General features: G+C 46.4%; 1 protein-coding gene across 7 annotated transcripts in view; it reads right to left on the bottom strand.

Annotated features, from left to right (window-relative positions):
• LOC126547013 (dehydrogenase/reductase SDR family member 12-like) overlaps positions 1 to 12,992 on the bottom strand; it is an 83,790-nt gene that overhangs the window by 14,857 nt on the left and 55,941 nt on the right. For all 7 annotated transcript variants that reach the window (XM_055062978.2, XM_055062979.2, XM_050194823.3 and 4 more), the window contains one exon: positions 10,109 to 10,307. In XM_055062978.2, the coding sequence (XP_054918953.1) occupies positions 10,109 to 10,307 (199 nt within the window). The remainder of the gene's footprint in view (positions 1 to 10,108; positions 10,308 to 12,992) is intronic.

The raw sequence follows: 12,992 nt of genomic DNA, 5'->3' as shown, positions 1-12,992 counted from the left end.
ACTGAGTCCCCCTCGTTGCTTTGCGGCTGCTCCTTTTCTCTTGGGCGATGTTGTACGTCCTCGTTGTTGCTTTTTGGCTGATCCCACTTTCCTAGGCGACATTGCACTTGCTTGCCTCTGCTGGTGGCAACCTGCGGGTCCGCGATGGGCGGCTGATCCTTTCTTCTAGGTAACGTTGGTTCGCAGAAAGGGTCTCCCCTGGAGTCGGAGAGTTTGCGGAAAGGGTTTTCGTGCCCACACACAAAGGGGCCTGTGAACACAGCGGGTCGCCTGCCAGACCAGCAACCACTCGAGAGAACCATAGAAAATTAGGAATCCACCCTCCGTTTCGATGAGGCATGGTGGTTGAGCATCCTTTTGCCTGGGGTGTTGCATGCCAACCGTAACAGCATCTCCAGCGGGGAGGAAGATCCCGACACGTAGAGGCCAGCAGCCACTGGGCGAGGGATCGGCGTTTCAGCAGCAGAATTTCCCTCCGGGATGACGAACCCTTGGTTCATAGCTTGTAGATTCCTTGGAGTCGTTCATCGGTCCTTGTGGCGCTCTTGTATGCCTTTTCTCCCTGATCCGGTCCGGTGAAACTGAACTTGCAAACCGGTCTCACGTCTCATGTTTGGGCAAGCAATCACTCTTGAACAGTGCCGGACCCACAACCACAAAGCAAGGAAGCACAAGGCCACCCTCCCCCAAGACACACCAGGCTTTACAAAAAAAAAAAAAAAAAAAAAAAACGCTATTGCTTTCCCATCCCTTTCACGCGTCCTCCCCTCCTAAACACTAAAAACAGCCATTTGTTGAAAGCATTAAGAAGTGGTTACTAAAATCAGCTAACAATCAACTACAACTTCGCTATAATAAAAAAAACGTATGAAAAAAAATACCAACATAAAAATGCCACAGCTGAGGCTTTCGCTACTCTAGGGGCAACGACTCAGACCGTCGGCATTGCCGTTAAGTTTACCCTTCTTGTAGTGAATATCGAAGGTGTACTGTTGAAGAGCCAAGCTCCAGCACAAAAGACGGCCATTTTTCGTAGACATGGACTACAGCCATGTGAGGGGAGAGTGGTCAGTCTCTATGGTAAACCTTGAACCAGCGATATAGCAAGCTAGCTTCTGCGCTGCCCATACTACGCAGGCGCATTCCTTTTCTCATGCACTGTATGCTTCCTCATGAACTGAAAGCTTTACAGCACAGGGTGTTCGTTCTCGTCATCTCTCTTTTGACAGAGCACCACCCCCATACCCCTGTCGCTGGCATCACACTGAAGAATGAATGCCTTAGAGTAGTCGGGCGCGTTCAACACTGGCCGACTCGTTAGTGCTTTCTTCAGCCTACTAAAAGCCTTTTCATTGGCGTCATCCCACTTTATTGTTTGCGGTTCTGTTTTTCTGAAAGCATCTATTAAAGAACTTGCAATCTCGGAATAATGTGGGATATATCATTGGTAATAACCTTCCAAGCCAAGGAATGACCTGATGTCCCGCTTGGTGCGTGGTTGCGGGAAGTTGTCTATTGCGGTCAGTTTAACCTCGAAAGGCCGACGATGGCCTTGCCCTTACATGACCTAGATAAGCTACCTCCGCGCGCCCCAATTGGCATTTGGGAGCCTTGACAGTTAAGTTGGCCTCTCGTAGACGACACAACACGGTTCGCAGGTGTTGCATATGGTCCGCCCATGATGAAGAAATGATTGCTATGTCATTGAGATGTGGAAGTGCAAAGTCCTCCATTCCCCATATCACCTGGTCCATAAGGCTAGAGAAACAATAGGGAGCATTCTTCAATCCAAAGCTCAGGACTTTCAGCCGAAAGATTCCCATCGGGAAAATAAACGCTGCAAGCCTGCTTGCCCTCTCGGTCAACGGAACCTGCCAGTACCCTCTGATATAAATCGAGTGTAGAGATGAAATTAGCACTGCTCACTTTCTCAAGCCTTTCCTCGATATGCGATATTGGGTAGGTCTGGTCCTTCATGATTAAGTTGAGCCTGCAGTAGTCGATACACGGTCGCGGCTCCTTTCCTGGGACCTCAACCAAGAGGCGAGGTATAATCACTCTCTCCTGGCTCGATTACACCTAGCTCTAACATCTTACTGAAGCAGGGTTTGGGTACGGGATAGTTGGTATTCCATTGTTTCAAACATCACTTACAGCGCGTACATAGACAGGGACCAAAAGAACGTTCCCTGTCTTTGGTCCCTGTCTATGTACGCGCTGTAAGTGATGTTTGAAACAATCTAACATCTTGTTTATTTCAGCGGCCATGACTTGACGTTGACGAGGTGAAACGCGATGAGCTTTCGAATGAACTGGGTCCGATGAGGTTAACTCGATATCGTGAACTATCGCAGTGGTCCTACCAGGTGTGTCCGAAAATATGTCTTTAAATTCAAACATGAGTTCCCTCAGTTTGGCCCTTTGATTGGGATTCAACTCCACCTGCTTTACAAGCTTGTTAATGGTCTCGTGAATGTCTCTTGCTCCCATTATTGATGTTAACTCCGGAAAGTCGACAGGCATCTCCTTAGGTTGGTTAAGGGACATGTTCACAATGGCCTTACTCTGCTGGTAGGGTTTAAAACGATTGCCGTGGTGCACTTGTGGTGTCCTTCGTTTTCCCAGTACTGTGATTACGCAGTTTGTTTCAGATAATTTCTGAATTATGTCAACTGGTCTTTCGCATTGAATCTGTAGTTTGTTTTTCAATGAGGGTTGCAGGATCATTACCTTTACCCCAACTTCAAAGCGTCGCGCTTGAGCCGTCCTGTCATAGTAATGCTTAGCATTGCTTTGTGCCTTGTGCATTTCCTGCCCTGCTAATTCTTGAAAAGTGTGCAATCAGTCTAACAGCTCTAGCACATATGCCACAACAGGAGTGTAGTCCGCCCGGCCTTCCCAGGTTTCTTGAACAATGCGAAGAGGGGACCGAAACCTGTTGACTCGTGCGGTGCAGTTCGAAGCGTGAACATTGCTGCAGGCAAGCAAACCTCCCAATTGGCTTTGTGCTCATAACAAAGAGCTCGCAAAAGCCATTTCATGACTGAGTGAACTTTCTCTACTGCATTTGACTGCGGGTGGTACACTGAGCTATGAATTATTTTAATACCACATGTTTCCAGAAACGTCGAGGTCAGTGCGTTCATAAAGACGGATCCTTGATCTGACTGGATTTCTGAGGGAAAACCTAGTCGCGCGAAGGTAGACAAAAACGTGTTGACGATCTCCACCGAGCTTAGTTCTTTGAGGGGCACCGCCTCTGGGAATTTCGTTGTGGGGCATAGTACAGTGAGAATATGCCGATAGCCAGACTGCGTTGCAGAAGTGGTCCCACTGTGTCTATTATGAGTCGGCGAAACGGCTCCGTGATAATGGGAACAAGTTTCATTGGCGCTTTAGCCTTATCTCCGGGCTTGCCTATGCATTCATTTATTTATTTATTTATTTATTTATTTATTTATTTATTTATTTATTTAAGATAGTTTCAAGGCCCAAAGGCATTACAGAAATGAGTGGGTGAACATAAAAAAAAAATTTTGCAAGATACAAAGACATATTCAAGGTGGCGTTTCATGAAAGGTGGTTTTCAAGGTGTCGGTATCCAGGATGGCTGCAACGGTGGCGAGAAGGTGGTTCCAATCTTTGCTTGTGCTAGGGATGAATGCATTACTACAAAGTTTAGTACGTGAAGATGGCACACCAACTTTGAAACTGTGGTAAGAGCGAGATGATATGTATGACGGTTGGGTGATAAGTTGTTTTTTCAACAATGGGTTGTCGTAGTAGATTTTATGGAAGAGCGAAAGGTGGAAGCATCTACGACGGAAAGAAAGTCCTTGCAAGTTAAGTGTTGTTTTCATTGAGGTAACGCTAGCATATCGGGAGTAGTTTGATAAGATGAAACGTGCTGCACGATTTTGAATGGCTTCTATGCTGTCTATGAGTGCAATGTTACCCGGGTCCCAAATGGCGCATGCGTATTCTAGTTTGGAGCGAACTAATGTTTTGTAGAGAGTTAGTTTCAGTGACGATGGTGCAGATGAGAAGTTTCGGCGCAAATAGCCCAACATGCGATTGGCATTGCTACATATAATGTCGACATGCATGTGCCAGGAAAGATTGCTGGTGATGTTTAGTCCAAGGTATTTGTACAATGAGACAACTGAGAGTGGGCTATTATTGAGGAAATATGTATGTAGATTAGTAGTATTGGTACGCTGTGATATGCGCATGCATTTACATTTGCTTAAGTTAAGCTTCATAGACCACTTGTTACACCATAACAAAATGTTATTAATGTCGTCTTGAAGTTTATGAGAATCATTGAGGTCAGTAATCTTATATTATAGAACACAGTCATCAGCAAAAAGCCTAATAGTTGAAAATTTCACACAGGATGCAAGATCATTAATATAGATTAGAAAAAGTAGAGGACCTAGAACCGACCCTTGCGGCACGCCTGAAGTTACCGCGAGGGGCGCAGACAATGAATTGTTCGCCATTACGTATTGTGTTCTATCAGCAAGAAAGTTTTTAATCCAGTCCAGTACTAGCAGATCAATGTTAAGAAGACTAAGTTTATAGATTAGTAGGTTATGGGATACAGTATCGAAGGCTTTAGCAAAATCGCTAAAGCTGCAATCGGTGTCAAGTCCTAAGTCGGTGTTAGAAAAGAGGTCGTTAGTAAAGCAAGCTAGTTCCGTTTCGCAGGAGAACGATTTCCTAAAGCCATGCTGACTGTTGTTAAAAAAAAAGAGTTTGTCTCAAAAAAATCAATTATGTGGGAATATATTATATGCTCCAGAATCTTACAGGGAATGCTGGTTAGTGATATGGGACGGTAGTTTTCGGGGCAATGTGTGTTACCTGATTTGTGAACAGGAACCACCTTCCCCACCTTCCAGTCGCTTGGCAGTGATGAGCAGTGTAATGATTGTTGGAATATCCTAGAAAGAATAATTGATGAATACAGTTCAGTACATTTGAGTATTTTTGAATTAATTTCATCTGAACCCGCAGATGAAGATATCTTCAAATTACCGATTAGTTTTCTGATGCCCACCCAGTCTATAAGAATTGAATCCATTGGGGTATCATAAGCTTTCTCCACCACTGGACACTCATACACTGCCTTGGCCGCAAGCGCCCTTGCCTTGGAATGAGTTAAGGCTTGCACTATCCCTTCACTAAACCCGATTCCCCTGCGTCGCAGCAAATCCTCAGATTTGTTAGAAAACAAATATGGATACTGTGGCGGGAGATGTGCCGAGACGGCGGCTTAACTGTTTAGTACTCCAAAAGGGCCTTCGATACAAGTCTTTGCCACAGGGAGACAAACACTGGAGGTGTCTACGGCTTGCCTTATCCAAGCACATTCTCCCGTGAACTGGCCTTCCTCCACGTACAATGGGTGCACCACGTCCATTGTGGCTACAGAGTCGCGAAGCACCCAACACGGTTTGCCGTTTGCCAAGAGGTCTCGAATGTACAGTTCTAGTCATTTCAGATTTTCCTCGTTACTAGTTAGTGACATCAACAATAGTTTGGAATTTTTGCACCCCACAGAGATAAGCCCAGTTTGCTGGCAGTTGTAGCAAACTACTGGTTTCTTTGCCTCAAAAGCATTTTTCTTTTGCATTTCTACCCTCTGTTCGGGTGACTCCTCCTTTCCCTTGCTGTTCTCGTCACTAATTTTCACCAAATCTAACCTTTCCTTGGATTTATACTGACTCGACTTTGACCATCGCTCTGGCTTGTCGGGTCTGTATTTATTCATCTCCTTCTTAGGAGCTTTGTTGCCTTTGAACGCATGGCGAGTTACATACTCCTCAGCAAGATCGGCTGCTCTTGTGATAGCGTCCACACCTGGTCTATCCTGAACTCAATACTTGACGTTTTCTGGCAGCCGGCGGTAGAACTGTTCTAAAGCAACGCACTGCATTGTCTTTTCGGCGTCGCCGAGTGCACCCTCTTCTCTGAGCCATTCTTTCAGGTTTACCTCCAAGGTGTATGCGAAATCTGAGTATGACTCACTTTTGGTCTTCTCGCCCTTCCTGAATTTTCGCCTGAATGCTTCTGCTGATAATCTATACTTTTTAAGCTGATTCACTTTGACTTTATCGAAGTCCTCTGCTTCTTCTTTCCCCATGCGGGCAATGATATCAGCTACCTCACGTGGCAGCAATGTAAGCAAGCATTGTGGCCACGTGTTTTTCACGAATTTCACGTTCTCACACGTGCGCTCAAACTGCACCAGAAAAAGACCTATGTCCCCTCCTACTGCGTAGGGTGCCATCAAGTCCGTCATTCTGTGCTCGCTTTCTCGTGCCTCTGTGCTAGGTCTTTCAGTATTTTGAGCCTTCAGAAACGCAATCTCTAGGCACCTCATTTCGAATGCATCGCATGCAACACGGTCGCGCTCTTCTCTTTCTTCTAGGCTCTTACGCTCTTCTTCCTTTTCCGCAATGCTCTGTAGGCATTCCTTCAGTTCATCATCGTCTGCCCCGATCGCTTCGATCACCTCAATGATCTGCGGCTTTCTCTTCGATTTGGCAATTTGGAGGCTCAACTCTCTGGTCAAGCTAAACAATTCCGGCTTCTTTAGTGCCTTCAAGTTCATGACTGCCCTTAGTGCTGCTAACTCTTCACTCTATAACAACCTCGACGTACTCAATACTTCCGTCAATGGTTAAAGAAAAATCACTGCTCCGTACTTCCCCAAAAAGTATGTAAAGCCAAGTGATATCTTAGTGAAGAAAAGCAGTAAACTCGCCATATGCAGTCATGAATCCTGACACCTTCCTTCCGAACAGTGTCAACAGGATGAAGAGGAGACGATTTCTTAGATGTCGTCCAAAGTTGGGGTCTCCAGGGTAGCGTATCCCATCACTGCCAACCAGTTGATGTGATGCCTGTTTCTCAAAGCTCGACTGGCGTTACTATTGGGTAGCATGGCGTTGTCGGCAGGCTGCAGGCGTCCGGTAGACCATGGCAACCAGGTAGGGACGAGACGATTTCTAGTGCGAAACTTGCACTGTTTATTTAATGGTTGGTGAAATATGTAAAAGAAGAGAATGAATGATGAAAAAGAACATTGCGAGGCCATTTAAAAAGGCCCACTAAAATTGTAGGCGGGATCTTGCTCACGTCAACATCACGTGACATGCACTGAGTCGCCCTCGTTGTTTTGCGGCTGCTCCCACTTTCCTAGGCGACGTTGGACTTGCTTGCCTCCGCTGGTGGCAACCCGCGAGTCCGCAATGGGCAGCTGATCCTTTCTTTTAGGCGACGTTGGTTTGCGGAAAGGGGAGTCGGACAGTTCACGGAAAGGGTTTTCCGCACACACACAAAGGGGCCTGTGAACACTGCAGGGCGCCTGCCAGACCGGCAACCACTCAAGACAACCATAGCAAATTAGGAATCCATCCTCCGTTTTGATGAGGCACGGTGGTTAAGCATCCTTGTTGCCTGGGGTGTTACACGCCAACCGTAACAGCAGCAACCACTTGAGACAACCATAGCAAATTAGGAATCCACCCTCCGTTCTCTCTCCAATCCACTCTCCACCAACCATAACAAACCACAATACGATTATGAGGCATGCTGTAGTGGGAGACTTCGGGTTAATTTGACTACGTGCACCCAATGCACAGTACACGGGCATTTTTAAATTTTGCCCACATCAAAATGCGGCGACTGCAGCCCAGATTTGATGCCGCACCCTCGGGCTTAGCGGCGCAACGTCAAAGCCACCAAGGTGGGTAGTATTCACTATCGAAGCAATCTTGACAAAGCCTCAGTGCTGAAATTGTACAATTTACTTATTAACAGCCTTTAAATAGCACCTAAGCAGATGCATGCACCTGGTGGTGAGTGGATGTGATGCATATCCCAGCACATCCCCTCCGAGATATTCAGCGTGCCACGGCTGCTGCCTAACCTCGGAGGTCATGCCGAGGAGCTGTGCAGGTTTTCGACTTTCTGGGTTCTGCATCATTTTTTACGAGTGCTAACGACTGCATTTTGTTTCCTTCTTTTTTTCAGTGTTGGTATAAAAAAGGGTCTATCTTTGGTACCTTTTCATGACACACCTATCAACATTTCAAAAAAAAATTTGCATGAAGGGTGCTCTATATCTACACTATTTTAATCTAGGATTTCATCAGAGTTGGCCATTAAATTGTAAAGCACTGCAACGAATGAATTATAGCTGTCACATTACACAGTATACATTCATGAATTCTATGCATGTGTCTTGCATAGCTGAGGACCCCTTTCTATCAGTTCTGCTTTTTTTTTTTCAACATACTGGCACCTGACTGTGAATGTCTTGCAATTGTGACTGCTGCTGGAGTTACTTAGAGTGCAATTTCAGTTTCGTTCTCTAGTGCCTCAAAGCATTCTGGTACCACACTCCTCTGCCCATTTCTTTGTAATGTTGACATATATTACCTTATGAAAGTGCAGGCACTTAATATTCTTGCATAAACATATTCTTCAGTTAACAAACTTAAATTCATGAAGCAATGCAATCAGAGTGTGTTATGTGGCACAAAAATGCCTAGTACTATTTGCAGTGTAAAAAAAGATTCATGGACAATTACAATACTTCCTAGTGAAAAATGTGAGCGCAGCTTTATATGCGTTTTTATTTCACAATATAGTGGCTGGCGCGGACAATTTGTCTCGTGCGGCACATTGCAAATGGAGCGAATTGTGGCATGACTGCCTCGCTAATTGGGAGGTCGCGAGAAGCAGTGCATGGGTGATGCATGGGCGCAATTCGCAGCAGCTGCTGCAAACAGATCTCCCAGACAACACGCACTACTCTGGCACCATTTCGTAGCCATCGTCACCGCAGTGCGCATGTTGTATGGCATTAAGTTTTTCTTCTCACACTTTGTTATACCCTCCTCCTCCTCCTCTTTTTGCCTCATGCGTCCGCTGCACCCTCCTCCTCCACTTTCCTTTTCGCACTCTCTTTGCTCTCATCACTTTTTTCATCCCACGCATTTGCTCTTTTATCCGCTGCACTCGTTTGCTCCTTGACGCCGACGCTCTACACAGGAACGGGCACCTATGAACTGCGCTCTTAAAGCATTGTGGTGCAAATGAGCGGTTGCCACTGATTTCCTGAGTGACACCAAAGGGCGCAGAATTGAATACCCACCCAATGAGCCAAAAATTTGCTTTCTTTCTAGGATTTCATCTTCTGCTGTTCCAACTTGAGCATTAGGTCAAGAATCAATCCCCTCTGTCTTAGTACTGTGGTTAACCGTAGTAGAACAAGGAATGTCACTGGCATCAACGTTTTGACCAGGGTACTTGTCTTCATCAGAGCAGCAACTGCTTTCCTTAGCAGCATTTATGCCAGCACAGCTCACTATCCAAGACCCTCAATGGGGAGGAGGAGCAGAATAAGCTTGTGTGTAGAGTAGGGTAAGGGAAGCCAAAGTGTTAAAAAAATAGGAGGGGGTCCCCTCCTCCTTCTCCACCACTGAGGTAGAAGGAGAGTGAGCTACATGCACATAAACGGCTGCCAAAGAAAGCAGCTGCTGCACAGACAAAGACAAATTCTCTTGTCGAAATTCAATGGCTCCAGCAACATTCCTTGTACGACTACTGTTTTTCACTTCGAGCCTCCATCCTGTGTCTTGTTTGGATCTCTCTTAATGGAGCAATTTGCAATTTGCAAAATATTTACATTTCATGCGTTTCACTGTCTGCAGGCAGGAGAGGACAATACAGAACATGGCACAGGGGCCTAAACAGATGCTAACCTGTGTTCACAAGCAGCCATGAAATGCACACTGTATAAAAAAGAAAACTTCTATTTATCTGTACTCTGTTTTGCTAGCGAACAATGCTTTTACATAACAGTGTTTGTTAAAGCTGTCCTTTTTAAGCGAATACAACAGTTCTAACATACCATCAGACATTATACACTGCAAAGCAGCTCTGATGTAGCCGTCTTATTTGGCCAAAAAGCTACTACACCAAGAACTAAACCAAAAGAGCCGATCAGGTTGTGTGGACCTCAAGTGACTACCAAGGCACTGGTGCAGCGATATGAAAAACTAACTCTGCAAGTCACTCTTTACATTCATACCCTGGGGTTCAAGCCAGCCTGGGTGCATGGCTGAGAAGTGGATGCCTGGGTAAGTCTCAGCATAGTGTTCCACCAGCACAGCCTGGTGACGTTTAGTCTGTGTGAAGGCTGCCAGCCCATTGAAAGGGAACATGCACTCGAACTGAAGATCCACTGGGTCCAGCCGCTGCATCAGCAGGCTTCCACAGGTGACCAGCACCTGCATTGCACATTTTACAATGGTGCTGTCAGGATCACATTTCAAGGGGGAAGGGGAACTGAACCCAATTCTACCTTTGCCACTACTTCTTTAGTAGCTCCCAAGCTCAAATAACCAAGTTACAGCTATTTGCACAAAGTGAAGCTGCAATGCCTTTTTTTCCCCATGTCATGTATTTCAGGCCTTTGCACAACTTCTGTTATTTGCACTCGTTGTGTTCAGTACTATCTTGCTATTACGTTATTTTCTGTATGCCTATCATAGTATTGTAGCCACTCCTGCTTAAATCCATTATCACAGGCTGGCACTATCCTTGAGGTAAATTAATTTTAAATTTAATTGTAACAATAAACTCAATGTCCACAGATTTTAAAAGTTAAAAGAGTGCACTAGGCAAATGGTATAAACTGTGCACTGGTAACAGTTGCATATGCTCGTTGGCAATATTGTTACGTATAAAGATGCACGGGAATGACTATACACGGGTATATTTAATAATAATAATAATAATAATAATAATAATAATAATAATAATCTTTATTTCCATCGGGATGATGGAGGAGGTTGTGGGTAAAAGCTGCTCGTAAACGGCAGCTTGACAAAGGCCCACAGCCCCCTTCTACAGGGAAACAACAGCAAAGCAGGGAATGATACACACAAGTATACATATAATCTCTTCGCAATTTAGCAGAGCCAAAAATAATATTTACAAGTGTATATGCATCTAGCCCTCCCTAGAACGCACAGCCTATACCAGGTTATAACACTGTCCTCATTATCTCTTCAATCCTGACAGGCCTCCTGTTGGTCAATGAATAAGGTCGCAATTTCGCCCGAAAGTCAAAGCATCGATTACAATAGCAAATTATTGGACAGCTATATGCAGTAAGGATAGTAGTTTTATCGGCTGCATAAACTTGTAAACATAGGCATAATAACTCAATTAACAAGCATGGTGTCATGCGCACATAAGCAAATATGAACACATCTTACTCGATGACCGCTGTTACGTTTCGCCTACGACGCGCGGTATAGCCGGCGCAGATGCAACGGACGCCGGGGCTTCGTTCAAAGCGGCGGACATTTTGGCCCGTTCGGAGCTGCCGCAAAGCCTCCCCGCCAAGCGCGTCCAGGCGTGTTTCAGTGCCACGTGTCTTCGTGTGTGCGTGTGTGTGTGTGTGCCCACGCTTGTCAAAGCGCGGCAGCCGGGGAGAGGAGCTCCCCAAGTGTGCAGCGAGGAGGTCCGTCCGGCGCCGGCTTGGCGGATGCGTCACTACACTCGTCTCAACCTGTCTCTCAGCCTGTCCGTGGCCCGCGTCACGTGGTCTCGTCACGAGGCCTTCCTCTTGCCCTCGACTCCGAGAGTATAAGAGCAGCTGCCCCCCGGACGCCGAGAGAGAGGCTCCGATTTCTTCCGTTGAGTTACGTGCTCTCCCGTCTCTCCACTTCGGTCGACCTGACCGCCCGCTCTTTTGCGATGTTAGAATAAACAAGTTGTTCTGTTACCAGTCGACTCATGCTTTGCCGGGACCTTCGGATGCTTCCAGTTGTGCCCCAGGCCGCCAGGCCAACGCTACCCTTGGGGCTCGCGACCCATTTGCAACAACGGGCGTCAGCGCTGAGATTCCTACAACTGTCTGCCAGCGGTGAGATCGCGACAACGGAGGCCAGCAGCGAAGATATGCAGTTGACTGTATGCTGAGCAGCACAACGACCATCCGGGAGCAGTGCAACGAGCCCTGTGTGATGACTGGTTGCCTGCAGCGGAACGACTGCGCTGAATTCTTGGCTGCGAGGTTTGGTGAGTGCGGGACTTTCTTCTTCTGAGTTTTGCCAGGCTATTGTTAGTGTCAGAAACAGAGCTGGTAATTGTGGTTGTCGTTGCTGCCGGGTAAGTTTGCGGCAAGACAATAGTAGGCAGTAGAGAAAGCAGCATTCAGAGCAGCCATGGATTTGAAGTCGTTGCGCAAACCGATATTGCTGGAGCTTGCAAGAGAGTTGGGTCTGGATGTCTCAGACAAACTCAGAAAACCAGAACTGCTAAGGGCTATTCTTGAGTTAGAAGCTGAGGATGACGAGCTGTCGGAATGCCTTGAGACCATTGAGGAGCGGGCAAAAAGACAGGAGCGCGAACTTAAAGAGCAAAAAGAGAGACAGGAGCGCGAACTTAAAGAACAGAAAGAGAAACAGGAGCGCGAACTTAAAGAACAGAAAGAGAAACAGGAGCGCGAACTTAAAGAACAGAAAGAGAAACAGGAGCGCGAACTTAAAGAACAGAAAGAGCGAGAGCAACAAGAGCGCGACCGTCAACACGCTTTGGAAATGAAGCGTCTCGAGATAGAGATGGAACGCGCTCGTAATGGAAGTCAGGCACACGGTGCAGGAGAACGAGTATTGTTCAAAATGACTGACCTGATGCGGCCGTTTAAGCTTGGAGAGGACATTGGTTTGTTCCTGGTTAACTTTGAGCGAACGTGCGAGAAGCAGGGGTTCTCTCGGGAAACGTGGCCACAGCGCTTGCTCACTTTGTTACCCGGCGAGGCGGCCGACGTAGTCGCTCGCTTGAAGAGAGAGGAGGCAGAGGATTTCGACAAAGTGAAATCGAGTCTGCTAAAAAAGTACAGGCTGTCAGCGGAGGCTTTCCGTCGGAAGTTTCGGGAAAATGAGAAAGGTAAAAGTGAGTCA

This window comes from Dermacentor andersoni, chromosome 1 (genome assembly GCF_023375885.2).
Source record: "Dermacentor andersoni chromosome 1, qqDerAnde1_hic_scaffold, whole genome shotgun sequence".
Lineage (NCBI taxonomy): Eukaryota > Metazoa > Arthropoda > Arachnida > Ixodida > Ixodidae > Dermacentor > Dermacentor andersoni.
This window is presented reverse-complemented; position numbering and strand designations above follow the sequence as displayed.